The sequence below is a fragment of the Erpetoichthys calabaricus genome, chromosome 15 (assembly GCF_900747795.2).
Source record: "Erpetoichthys calabaricus chromosome 15, fErpCal1.3, whole genome shotgun sequence".
NCBI classification, from domain to species: Eukaryota; Metazoa; Chordata; class Cladistia; order Polypteriformes; family Polypteridae; genus Erpetoichthys; species Erpetoichthys calabaricus.
This window is the reverse complement of record NC_041408.2, coordinates 90655841-90669105: the sequence shown is the minus strand read 5'-3', so window position 1 is coordinate 90669105 and position 13265 is coordinate 90655841. Positions and strand designations below refer to the sequence as shown.

The window sequence follows — 13265 nt, the reverse complement described above, 5'->3', positions numbered from 1 at the left end:
TTTCTGAGCAGTATAAAAAGCCAGGACTCAAGCCATCTTCTGGCGTAGTAAGACAACAGCAGCTCTAACCAGAGAAGCCCCCCAGCCCCGCCCCCCAAAGTGGTGAACACAGCAATGCCAAATAAAATTGGATGTAATAATTTATGGTACCTTCACAGAGCTTCTGTCTCATCACTTCTCGTATTTTGGAAATGACGATATACTCTTCGACATGAAACACGTAGGTGGACGGCGGCTTGTTGGCGATGGCTTTCAGCTCGTCGTCTTTGATTTCTGGCCCAACCCCAATGGCAAAGAGGGTAATTTTATTGTTTCTCGCCTCTTCGGCTGCATCTTTCACTTCATCCTGGGATTTCCCGTCCGTGAGCACCACTGCAATTTTCGTGACGCCGTTCGGGGCTCTTTCTGAGATGGCAAACATTTGTTTATCTGCAAATTTTATCGCTTCTCCCGTTCTGGTGTTTCCTCCCATGTAACTGATGGACTCCATGTCCCTTAGAAGTTCTTCACTGGAAGAATGAGTTCCCAGAGGAATTTCCAATACGGGGTTATCGCTGTACTGGATCACCCCCACTTGCGTAAAAGTGTTACCGATGTTAAAGTTTGAGGTAATGTTCACCAGCCATTTTTTCACAATTTCAAAATTTGTGTCCTCCACACTCCAGGAACCATCTAAAATAAATACGAGATCACTGGGAGCCGTCCTGCAACCTGCGGGGTTTAGGGAACAGAAAGAAAGCGTTATGAAGGATCAGATGAAAGACTGAAAAATATTCACATTTTTAAAAAATATTTTGAAAAACAGTAAGGTAAACATTTCATTTGACATTTGTATTATTATCCATCTTATAAACAAATGTCTTCGCTTCTATTGGTCGCTGCTGATTAGTCTTAATTGGTCAATTTTACCAAAGAGTTTTCTGCTATTTGCCGGTGACCCTTGTCACACATGTGCATCAGAAGGTCACCTCACGGGCTAATCTGAGATGTGTAATGCCACCCTGGAGCATGAGGGGGCGCTAGCACTAAATTTGAAATCTACTTTTCCCCCCAGAATCCAGAGAAGACGCCCCTTGAGGGCAACTGACTCCGCCCCTTCCAAAACAGAGCCCTGTAAAACTTGGGCACATCAGGAGGAGAAGAGCCAGCTGTTGGTGACCTTAGCGACTCACAGGTCGGAGCTCTGTGCAATCTGAAGACTCGCAGCTCCCCGATTACCGCATCCTGTGTGTTATTATTAGTTTTTCTTTTCGTACACCATTGAGGGTCTCTTTTTTAAAAGAATTAATCGGGGACCACCAGATTGGCATCTCCTTCCCTCACACAACGACACCCTAGATTACATTTTCATTCTGTGCCCCGTGATGCTTTGTGAGGCCAGCGTGACTTCACCAAGCTGTAGCAGCCATATTGGATGAGGATGACACTACCTGATCTGCACTACCTGCCTGATTGGCTTTGCATGTGTACAGACATTTCATACATGCGTACCGTAACCGTACTTCACCTCAGACTTCATGGAAATGCCCAATTTGTTTCAGGCATGCATAAATAATTTATAACATAATGTTACTGCCCCACAAAAACATCACAGATTTTTATCTGAGGAGGTATATTAACTTTGTACATGGATTAGGAGCATTCTGGTCTGGCGCTAAAATATTCAAGAAATGATTACGTGTGATAAGGACCTGCACAGTTTCAGACACTTGGACTATCACATTTGGTCTAAGGTGACAGAGTGTCACATCTCAAGTGACAAAGCAAAGGGCCTGATGGCTTGTGTCATCTATCTATCTATCTATCTATCTATCTATCTATCTATCTATCTATCTATCTATCTATCTATCTATCTATCTATCTATCTATCTATCATATAGACACCTTTCACATCTATCTATCTATCTATCTATCTATCTATCTATCTATCTATCTATCTATCTATCTATCTATCTATCTATTATATAGTGCCTTTGATATCTATCTATCTATCTATCTATCTATCTATCTATCTATCTATCTATCATATAGACACCTTTCACATCTATCTATCTATCTATCTATCTATCTATCTATCTATCTATCTATCTATCTATCTATCTATCTATCTATTATATAGTGCCTTTCATATCTATCTATCTATCTATCTATCTATCTATCTATCTATCTATCTATCTATCTATCTATCTATCTATCTGTCATATAGACACCTTTCACATCTATCTATCTATCTATTATATAGTGTCTTTCATATCTATCTATCTATCTATCTATCTATCTATCTATCTATCTATCTATCTATCTAAGGTATGTGGTGCCACCCCCGGTCGAGAGGGGGCGCTATTGCTAACCAGGCCCTCTCTTTTTCCTCCAGTAACACTGAGACGATGTCCTCCTAGGGCACCTGACTCCGCCCCTTCAGGTTTTTCCACTTTCCATTGTGAGGTCACCAGAAGGAGGCGTCGACTCTGAGAGCAGAGCTCCTGTGACCCGACCTAAACCTGATCTAAGCCCAGCTGGGTCTAATTTTATTGTTTTATTTTTATGACTGTTGTGTCTCTGGGCGCCTGTATTTCAGTTAAACCTGAAAGAAGTAGACAGGGATGACCAATTTGGTGGACTGACATTTCTTTGTCTAGGACTTGCTGTTCCTCACTCGTCTACAGTATATATCTATTATATAGTGCCTTTCACTCTGTCTGCCTGTTATTTACTGCCTCTTCTGTCTGTCTTTCTGTCTATGTACCGTTGGTCATTTTCTGTTTGTGCCTCATATGCTGCTTGCTTTTGCCCATACCATACATTTTGCACACTCTGCCTGAGGTGGGCTTGGTGGCATTTTGTTTAAATACTTGGGCCACTAAAATAATACAAATAATTAATTTGCCTGGTGCTCTGGCGCGAGTCAGCGGGGGTCTGCGTGTGAGTTTGCCCCGTGCTGGTAGCCCATGCAGGTGATGTGCTTAATTCTGCCCAGAGAAGCTCTGGAGCTCCAGTGGCTTGGGTTGGAATGGCCTGAGTCAGTAAAGCGATGGCTCCTAATTAGGATTACAAAGCATTTAATAAAACATAGCAGGCTGTCCAGCCCACCACAAATCACCAGCTCCAGCTAAGCAGATCTGTGCACATTTCAAATTTGTGGCTCCCTCAGGGGCTATTTGAGATTCTGCTGCCAGACAGCTGCTTCCATATATTCACGCTCTTCTTTTATCTTATGTATGCCTGCCATTTCTTCCTAACCTGTTTCCATATGTGACATCACATTCTTCTTAAAATAAAATGGGTGCCCACCACCCCCATTGCCTCCATAATTTCAATATTTTTCCACATGCGCTCTCAAGAGGACAGCACTGTGACTTGAAGTTTAGCACCAAAGGCCCCTCCAGTCATTGTTTGTTGTCCCATCTGCTCGCTGTCCTCCTGTCCATTTGGATTTTCCTCGGACGTCTATGAACTCCAGGTACTCTGGACACACCTGGCCCAATGTGAATGTGTGTGAGAGTCGGCCTTGCAGTCGACTGGCTCCTGATCCTACACATATTGCTGCTGTGAGAGGCTGGGACCTCCACCACTTGAACTCGATTAAACCGATGGGTGACAGTGCACGCACAGCATCTCCTTGCATTTGTTCAGTAGATTTGGTCCTTTCAGTCTTTCCATATACAGAAGCTTTGATTGAACTTTTCCGTCCTTTTAAGAAGGACCATTCTCCACCAGTCTGTAACGCTCCACTACACTCATAGGGGCCGATACAGAACCCATAATCGGCCTTTGGGATGTGGAAGGAGAACAGGCAGGCACTGTGGCATGGCGGCTGAGGCTCTGAAATCTTAACCACAAGCTGGCCAGTCCAGCGCCCACCTTTGACTGCCTGTGTGACCCCGAGTGAAACACTTAGCCTGCAATCGTATAGAACAATGACCCTCGAAGTGGGGCACACACTCCACACACCCACACTCACATACCCTGCTAGTGGACAAAACTGGCACATCTCTTGTGCGTGGAGATAGGCATCAGCTAAATGCACAAAATTAATAATAATAATAATAATAATAATAATAAAGAAATAACCATAGTGCCAGCTAACAGTATAATAATGGGGGAAAAATAAATAAATGGAGGGCCAGCAAGTTATGCAATATTAACAAAGAAAGAAATAACATGAGTGCCACCTAAGTAGGAATTATTCTTAACGATATGAATAAATGCAGTGCCAGCCAATTATGTGAAAAATAATGAAGAAATGAATAGCTAGAGTGCCAGCCATTTACATAATAGAAGAAAAATTAATAACTGGAGTGCCAGCAAGTTATGCAATAATAATAAAGACAGAAAGAACACGAGTGCCAGCCAGTAATACAATATCTACCCAACTGTAGTGCCAGCCAATTATATAATAATAATAATAATAATAATAATAATAATAATAATAATAATACTGCGGTGGGCTGGCACCCTGCCCGGGATTGGTTCCCTGCCTTGTGCCCTGTGTTGGCTGGGATTGGCTCCAGCAGACCCCCGTGACCCTGTGTTCGGATTCAGCGGGTTGGAAAATGGATGGATGGATAATAATAATAATAATAATAATAATAATAATAATAATAATAATAATAATAATAATAATAATAGGAAAATAAATTAAGAACTGTATTGTCAGCTAATTATGCAATAATAATGAAGTAATGAATAACTGGAGTGCCAACCAATTATATAATAGTAAGAAATAAATAACAGCAGTGCCAGCTAATTATGCAATAATAATAAAGAAACAAATGATAATGGTGACAGCCAATTATACAGTAATAATAAAGAATTAAATAACTGATGTGCCAGCTAAAATAATAGAAAAATAAATAAATAACTATAGTGTCAGCTACTTATGCAATAATAATAAAGACATAAATAACTAGAGTACCAGAAAATTATATAATAATATGATAATAAAGAAATACATAACTGCAGTGTCAGCTAATTATTCAATAATAATAAAGAAACAAATGACAATGGTGATAGCCAATTATACAGTAATAATACATAATTAAATAACTGAAGTGCCAGCTAAAATAATAGAAAAATAAATAAATAACTCAAGTGTCAGCTAATTATACAATAATAATAAAGACATAAATAACTAAAGTACCAGAAATTTTTATAATAATATAATAAAGAAATAACTGAAGCACCTGCTAATTATAAAATAATAATAAAAAAATAAATAAATAACTCGTGTCAGCTAATTATACAATAATAATAAAGACATAAATAACTAGACTACCAGCAAATTATATAATAATATGATAATAAAGAAATAAATAACTGCAGTGTCAGCTAATTATTCAATTATAATAAAGAAACAAATGACAATGGTGACAGACAATTATACAGTAATAATAAATAATTAAATAACTGAAGTGCCAGCTAAAATAACAGAAAAATAAATAAATAAATAACTGTTGTTTAGCTAATTATGCAATAATAATAAAGACATAAATAACTAGAGTACCAGCAAATTATTCATCCATCCATCCATCCATTATCCAACCCGCTATATCCTAACTACTGGGTCACAGGGGTCTGCGGGAGCCAATCCCAGCCAACACAAAGCGCAAGGCAGGAAACAAACCCCGGGCAGGGCGCCAGCCCACCGCAGACCAACAAATTATATAATAATATATATATACTTCCTTAGAAGACTGGCGTCCTTCAACATCTGCAATAAGATTGCTGCAGATGTTCTATCAGACGGTTGTGGCGAGCGCCCTCTTCTACGTGGTGGTGTGCTGGGGAGGCAGCATAAAGAAGAGGGACGCCTCACGCCTGGACAAACTGGTGAGGAAGGCAGGCTCTATTGTAGGCACGGAGCTGGACAGCTTGACATCCATGGCAGAGCGACGGGCACTGAGTAGACTCCTGTTAATCATGGAGAATCCACTGCATCCACTGAACAGGATCATCTCCAGACAGAGGAGCAGCTTCAGCGACAGACTGCTGTCACCGTCCTGCTTCACTGACAGACTGAGGAGATCGTTCCTCCCCCCACACTATGCGACTCTTCAATTCCACCCGGGGGGGTAAACGTTAACATTATACAAAGTTACTGTCTGTTATACCTGCATTGTTATCACTCTTTAATTTAATGTTGTTTTTTGTATCAGTATGCTGCTGCTGGAGTATGTGAATTTCCCCTTGGGATTAATAAAGTAGAATAATAAAAATAATAATTCATTACATTTATATAATGCTTTTCTCGGTACTCAAAGTGCTATCCACACAGGGAGGAACAGGGAAGCGAACCCACAATCTTCCACAGTCTCCTTATTGCAAAGCAGCAGCACTACCACTCTATCTATCTATCTATCTATCTATCTATCTATCTATCTATCTATCTATCATATAGTGCCTTTCACATATCTATCTATCTATCTATCTATCTATCTATCTATCTATCTATCTATCTATCTATCTATCTATCTATCTATCTATCATATAGTGCCTTTCACATATCTATCTATCTATCTATCTATCTATCTATCTATCTATCTATCTATCTATCTATCTATCTATCTATCTATCTAATATAATAATAAAGAAATAATTGAAGCACCTGTTAATTATATAATAATATTAGAAAAACAAATAAATAACTCAAGTACCGCTAGTTTTGCAATAATAATAAAGACATAATAACTAGAGTGCCAGCAAATTATGTAATAATATAATAATAAAGAAATAACTGAAGCACCTGCTAATTATATAATAATAATAATAATAATAGATAAATAAATAAATAACTCAAATTCCATAACTGAAGTGCCACTAATTTTGCACTAATAATAAAGACATAAATAACAAGAGTACCAGCAAATTATATAATAATATAATAATAAAGAAATAAATAACTGCAGTGGCAGCTAATAATTCAATAATAAAAAAGACAGAAATAACAAGGGTGCCAGCCAATTATACAGTAATAATAAAGAAATAAATAACTGAAGTGCCAACTAATTATTCAATAATAAAAAAGGAATAAGTAACTGGAGTGCTATGCAATTATAAATTATTATTAAAGATATAAATAACTGGGGTGCAAACACAGTAATAAAGAAATAAATACTCAGAGTGCCAGCTAATTATGCAAAAATGATAAAGAAATACATAACTGTAGTGCCAGCCAATTATTTAATATTTATAGAAAAAAATAAAACTGGAGTGCCGGCCAAATATGCAATAATAATAATAATAATAATAGTAATAATAATAATAATAATGAAGAAACAGATCCCTGCTATACCAGCCAGTTTTCCCACATCTCACAGGTGTGGATGAAGGCCTCAGTCAAGGGTACAATAACAACAAAGAACCAAATAATGGAAGTGCCAGCCAATAATAACAACAACAAAGACATAAATGAGTGGAGTCCTGGAGAAACTCCCAACATGGTGAAGCAGGGTTAAACTGCACCAAGACGCTGAGGGGGCCTGTGAATCGGCCGCTGCTGTTTTTCTATCCCCTCTCTTTTTCTTGGGCCCACACACACCAGGCCCCCCATATTATATGTGAACTGAGGGCTGCCACGATGTCCATTTAAATGTTTAACATGACCCACTTCTATCTGCTCGTGCCCTCTGCTTGTATCTTTTGAACTGGGCAGAAAAGCTGAAGGCAGAAGAACAAAGCTTCATTTTTGCCAGAGTAATAATCCTTACTTGATCTCATATCCTCCTCCTGTGCCACAGCATCATGTCTGATGAAAAGAGCCAATAACGCTGGAAGAAAGAGCCTCAGGGATGTCCTTTCGGTAGCCATGGCAAAAGATGAGAAACTTGTACACCTCTGTTTGAAAAAGAAAGAGAACGGACGTCAGTGAAACACAAAACTGAATCAACATCTGACTTCCAAAGGTCAGCAGCCCACACGCTTGTTTTCCACATCCACTCCCTGAGTGGTTACCGGGCTCTTGGCTGCGGTGAAAGTCGTTAGCAGTTCCTTGGTTTGGATGATGTTTAGTTACCAACAGATCTCAAAGTTCTCCCCCTGACTTCTCCCCCTTATCAAATACCCCTCATAAGTGCAGAATCGTCTGAGAATTTCTGCAGGTGAGCTGACCTGCTGTTATTTTTCTAGTCGGAGGTGTGCAGAGTGAAGAGAAGATCCACACCTCAACACAATCCTGTCTGTCAGCTCAGCAGGCCATTCCTTGGACCTCACAGCCTGGTGTGGAGTTGCTCACCTGTCAGACCCCCTATAGACAGCTGTGTGCCCCTACTGATGGACTGAACTGACCACAGGTGGACCCCAAACAAGGTGTAGAAACATCTCAGTGATGATCAACAGAATGGGAGGCACCTGAGCCAAATGTCAAGTGTCATAGTGAAGGGTCTGAATACTTCTATCCATGGGATACTTCCGTTTTTAATTTTTTGTATTTTTAATAAATTTGCAGCAATTTCTAAACTCCTGTTTTTGGTTTTGCCCTTCTGGGGTGTTGAGTGTTGCCTGATGAGGGAAAAAAGGAATGGACGTGATTTGAGCACAAGGCTGCGACATAACACAATGTGTAAAAGTGAAGGGGTCTGGAGCCTTTCTGAAAGGCGCTATATTTTGGAATACAATTGGCGATGCCGGGGTTCGTTTTTTGTTAAAACTCTAAACGTTTCAAGCTGCCCGTAACTGTGTTCTGTAAAAAAAGGTGCTATCTATTTGATTCAGACACACAAATGGCCCTTTTTAAATCTGTCGTAACGTGGCAATCATCAAAACAACGGGAACACAAGATTTTTGGGATTGCAAGCCATCAGCCGAAATGCCAAATTAATAACTCGGCATCTGCACATCATTTTCAAAGTAACTGGTCCAACATGAATTGCAAAAAAAAAAGTAAAAAACGCATCAGCTGGCTTGCGTTTTGCTTTGAATGCTGTGAGTGATGGCCCGCAGTAAAACTTCAAAATGTGTAACAAAGTAGGGCTGCACTCTGAGGCCGGGTACATGTCATTAAATTATGGAGGATGAGCACATAATCCTCCCCTGCCATCGTGAGAAATTACTGGAGAGCTTGGCAGATAGCAAGATAGCAAGTGCTTGTTGTTTAGCAAGACCCCCCCCCCAGGCCTGTGTCCCTATTGAACCCTTTGAATATTTCTGAAGTGTCGTGAGTGTGGAAAGTCGTTAGTATTATTATTAAATCCATCGTTCCTCCTATTTTGTGCGGTGATGGAGAACAGAAAGAGCAAGGGAAACATGGAGAACTCGGGAGAAGAGACGTAATCCAAAAAAACCAAGCTTAGTCGTAACCGGAAAAAAACGTTGAAGACCGACACCGACACCGAAACCAAAACGAGAACCAGAAGAGTCAAAGTCAGGCAAACAGAGCAGAGAGACGACTCGAGAGAATTTGCTGTGCAGAGTTTTCAGTACTTATCCGCAATCTCGGACGGATAAGAGACAACAGCAGTGACCTTTTAACCCATCACCTTCATGACTCTCTTGTACTTTTTCTCCCCCAGCTTGAATTTATTCTTGGTTCAATAGATACATTTATATCATTATATTTTTATGTCTTGTTACACATGCGCTGCAGAGGACCACCATTCCAAACTCACCTGAAGTATGCAGTACCACTCTGGGGCGAAAAGGTGGCGCTGTCACTAACGGTCTTTTCTCCTTTTTTTCCTTCATAGTTCAGAGAAGACGCCCAGTGAGGTCAACTGAACCAGATAAGCCCCACCCCATCCAGTCCAGACGACAGAAGGATTTCAAAAAAGATGTAGTCAGACGTCAAAGTCGACGTGAAAAGACGAGTGTCTGAGTGTCATATGGAAGCTTATTAGGGCCACAGAGAAGAAGACACCCAACCTTCTCACGTCGACTTTGACATCTGACCATTTCTTTTTTATTTCGGGCACTGTGCGACTTTCTGAACTTGAACTTTTGAGTGCCACTTCTTCAATTTCCCTTTGTTGCTTATACCAATGCCTAAGCCAACAAATAGTACATTTCTCCTTATCTCCACTTCACTGAGTGGGACCTCCACTTCTCTTTCACTGAAATTCTTCTTTTTTCCACTATTGTCTTTTAACAAAACACTATACGGAAGGAGCCATTTATATTGATTTGCATATTCATAATATGCAAAATTCAGGGTGGAGTCGGGGTGGGGCTATTGACTGGGATTTGTAAAGGGAAAGTCCATGGAATTTAGCTTACACACAGTTTTATGCGTCTGAATTTCTTTGTGCGTACGCACATTTCCATTATTGTCCGTACGCCATATTTTAGTCTGAATTCTACGTACGACGTTACACATGAGGCCCCATATCTTTAAAGATGATGTCTGATGTTGTGCGGAGTTGTCGTTCTTGTTGGTCTCGGTTCAAATGGAGGACTCATTTTTGCCTTTCTCTTTATGACGTGGTCCTTTGGTCGAGGGGTGCCGTGCTTTCCTCAGTTTGACCCGTTGCTGTGACGTCTGCAACCTCAAAGGGAAAGGCGTTGCTCTTTCTGGTAGAAGAGTTCAGATGCTGAAGTTCCCTCCTTGAAGTCAATGGCTGTTTCTCAATCTTCTCAGACTGGGCTCAGTCACCGGCACAGAGCTTGACTTGGCAGAGTGGATGCCAGCTTTCAGGTCCACAAACAGAAGAGACTGTCAGCTCCCCAACGGGAGGGCAGCTCATCAGCTTTATGGTTTCAGAGAGGATTTGGTATCAGAGAGTGTAAGACAACATAGTCAGAGAGGCGTCCATTGCCCCTTTACCTGATGTGATCTCTCATGATTGATAAGTGTCTGCACATAGGTGTGTTATTTTGTCCATCACTGTTGTCACTTGAGTGCCTTTGGTCTGGATGGCTCTGCAGAGATGTCACTTCAACTCCGATTTACACTTTTGTTATCAGATGAAGTTACTGGCTGATCCTGTTGCAGACTGATGTTTAAATGTGGGTGGGAGTTTGGTTAAGCTGGATTTCTTCACCCCTGTTAAATCTGCTGTCTTCACAGGCCTCATGCACCACTTAAAGACTGGCAGAATGGGCAATGCCCATTGGTGAAGAACATGGATGAGCTCCTTTTTCACCACGACACACCGAGGCCGCACCGATTCACCTGTCGATTTCCCGCTCCATTCTTCTCTCACTCGTGAACAAGACCTTGATATACTTGAACCCCTTCACTTGGGGCAGGATCTCGCGCCCAACCCTGAGAGGACAATCCACCCTTTTCCGGCATTAGGAATCCCAACTCCTTTAAAAGGAAGAAGGTTGGATAGGGAGAAGGTGACGCACAGAATAGTTGGGTTTTCCTGCCCAATTGGGCTATTTTTGAAACAGGGGGTGTTTTGGGCTATTTTCCAGCCTTCCTCCACCTCAGTTTTACCATTTCCACCTGGCACTCTTTCTCCTGCTACTCACACTTTCGTTTGTTCTTTGTGAGATCTCTGAGATGGTGTATGTCCATTCTATCCCTCTGAAATTCCTCTAAGGGGACCTCTAATACCTTTAATGGTAGGTCCCTAACCCTCTCACTCTCAACACTGCCCCCTGCTTTCCGGTGTGTCATTTTGTCTACCTCAGGTATTGGGCTATTTTTTTGGTTATTTTTAACCTGTCCTTGGGCTATCATTTTTTTTTTTTTTATGAACCTGGAAACCCTGTTGACACATAAAATAATGGCTGAACGTTTGTAGTGCATTCCTTTGATAATGGAAAGGTGTCAGGTTTAAATTTATTGCTTTTGAGGTTCGAGGTGGGCTGATCCAGCTGTCAGCAGATTTTGGGAATGTGTCTAAGGTTTTAATATCAAATGCATTTCACCAGTCTAACTGGAAATGTAAAACTTCGCCTTTGGGATTTTGAAGGTAATTATTTCAGAGCCGCCATAGTGGTGGTAGGGGTGGGGGGCTAATTTATTCCAATGGTGGGCCAGGCAGCGTCATTAATTATGCTGAACTGACAGATTTGTTGCCTTTTTTCTCCTCCACTGTGAAATAACTTGTTTGACACTTTCTGATATACTTCCCCATTAATTAATAAGTGCTGCAAAGCATATTTCAGATAAAGAAAAAAAAAGAAATGTATTTAATGCTTTGTAAAAAAAATATCCTTTATCCAGGATGGGTTTCAGCCTTGTGCCCATTTCTCACCATCATTAGAATAAGAAGAATTTATTAAATTAAAATAGGGAGTGCAGTGTGATGTATTCTTTTGTGCACAATGTCGCCCCCTGGTGTCAAAATATCAAACTGTCCACATTTCCCCTCCCCACTGCCAGCTCTTACACCAAGCCTAGTCCCTTACTGATATGTGGAAACAACCCCACTGTGATTTGTGAATCACTTGAGCTAAAAGTATAAGCTAAGTAGACACATGGAGAGGTTACTCTTGTAGGGCGGCATGATGGCACAGTGTTTAGTAAAGCTGCTTTGTGTGTCGTAGTTGGGCTGCAGTTAGAACTTTTGTAGAAGTTCTACTCCTTTGAGCTTGTTTTCTAATCTTAATATCTATTGCTTTTACTGTTTGCACCTTCATGCTTGTAAGTATTATAACTTGCTTTGTAAGGCATCTTGGATAAAGGCGTCTACTAAATTAATAACAACAAACTACAGCATCTGGAGAAAACCCACATAAACAAAGGGAGAACATGCAAACTCCACACTAGGAAGTACCCAAGACGTGAAGCTTAGTCTTCTTGTTGCAAAGCAGTACCATTACCGCTGTGCCACCCCAAAGACCACCAGCCTAGACTGACTGGAAGTTCTAAACCAATTTGCTGTTGGCGCTGTGTGTGAATGGGTCATGGCTTAAAGCTGGTTTAAAGCTCTTTGCAGTTTGCCATGCAATTAGCACTACATCTGCATAGCATCGTAAATAGAACAAAAAAAAAAAACAATAACACTGGCTTATGGGCTTACTAGACAAACTACCCATCCAAGATGGGTTGAAATCTAAATAATCAACTTAGACCACAGCATTAATTTTTGCAGTGCACCATGTAATGTATATGTCTCTGTTATATGCCATTTGTTATGGTATTAGTAAAAAGAAGTATTAATGTTTGTGATGCACCATCTGTTGGAATGAAACATTAGGGTTAGGCTCTCTGGGATTTGTAAAAGTAGTGTTAATGTTATGATGTGCCATCTGTTGGAATGACAAATGTAATGCATATAGTATGTCTCTGGTATATGCCATTTGAGATGAAATTAATAAAAACAGTGTTAATGTTTATGATGTGCCATATGTTGGAATGACAAAAGCCAAGTATTTTATTA

The 13265-nt window shown here is 40.4% G+C and overlaps 1 protein-coding gene across 1 annotated transcript in view; it reads right to left on the bottom strand.

The window, feature by feature from the left end:
• col21a1 (collagen, type XXI, alpha 1) overlaps window positions 1-13265 on the bottom strand; it is a 212475-nt gene that overhangs the window by 183612 nt on the left and 15598 nt on the right. The window contains exons 2-3 of the mRNA XM_028820544.2: window positions 7707-7833; window positions 151-711 (exon numbers count right to left, since the gene is read on the bottom strand). Coding sequence (XP_028676377.1) covers window positions 151-711; window positions 7707-7806 — 661 coding nt within the window. The 5' untranslated portion in view covers window positions 7807-7833. The remainder of the gene's footprint in view (window positions 1-150; window positions 712-7706; window positions 7834-13265) is intronic.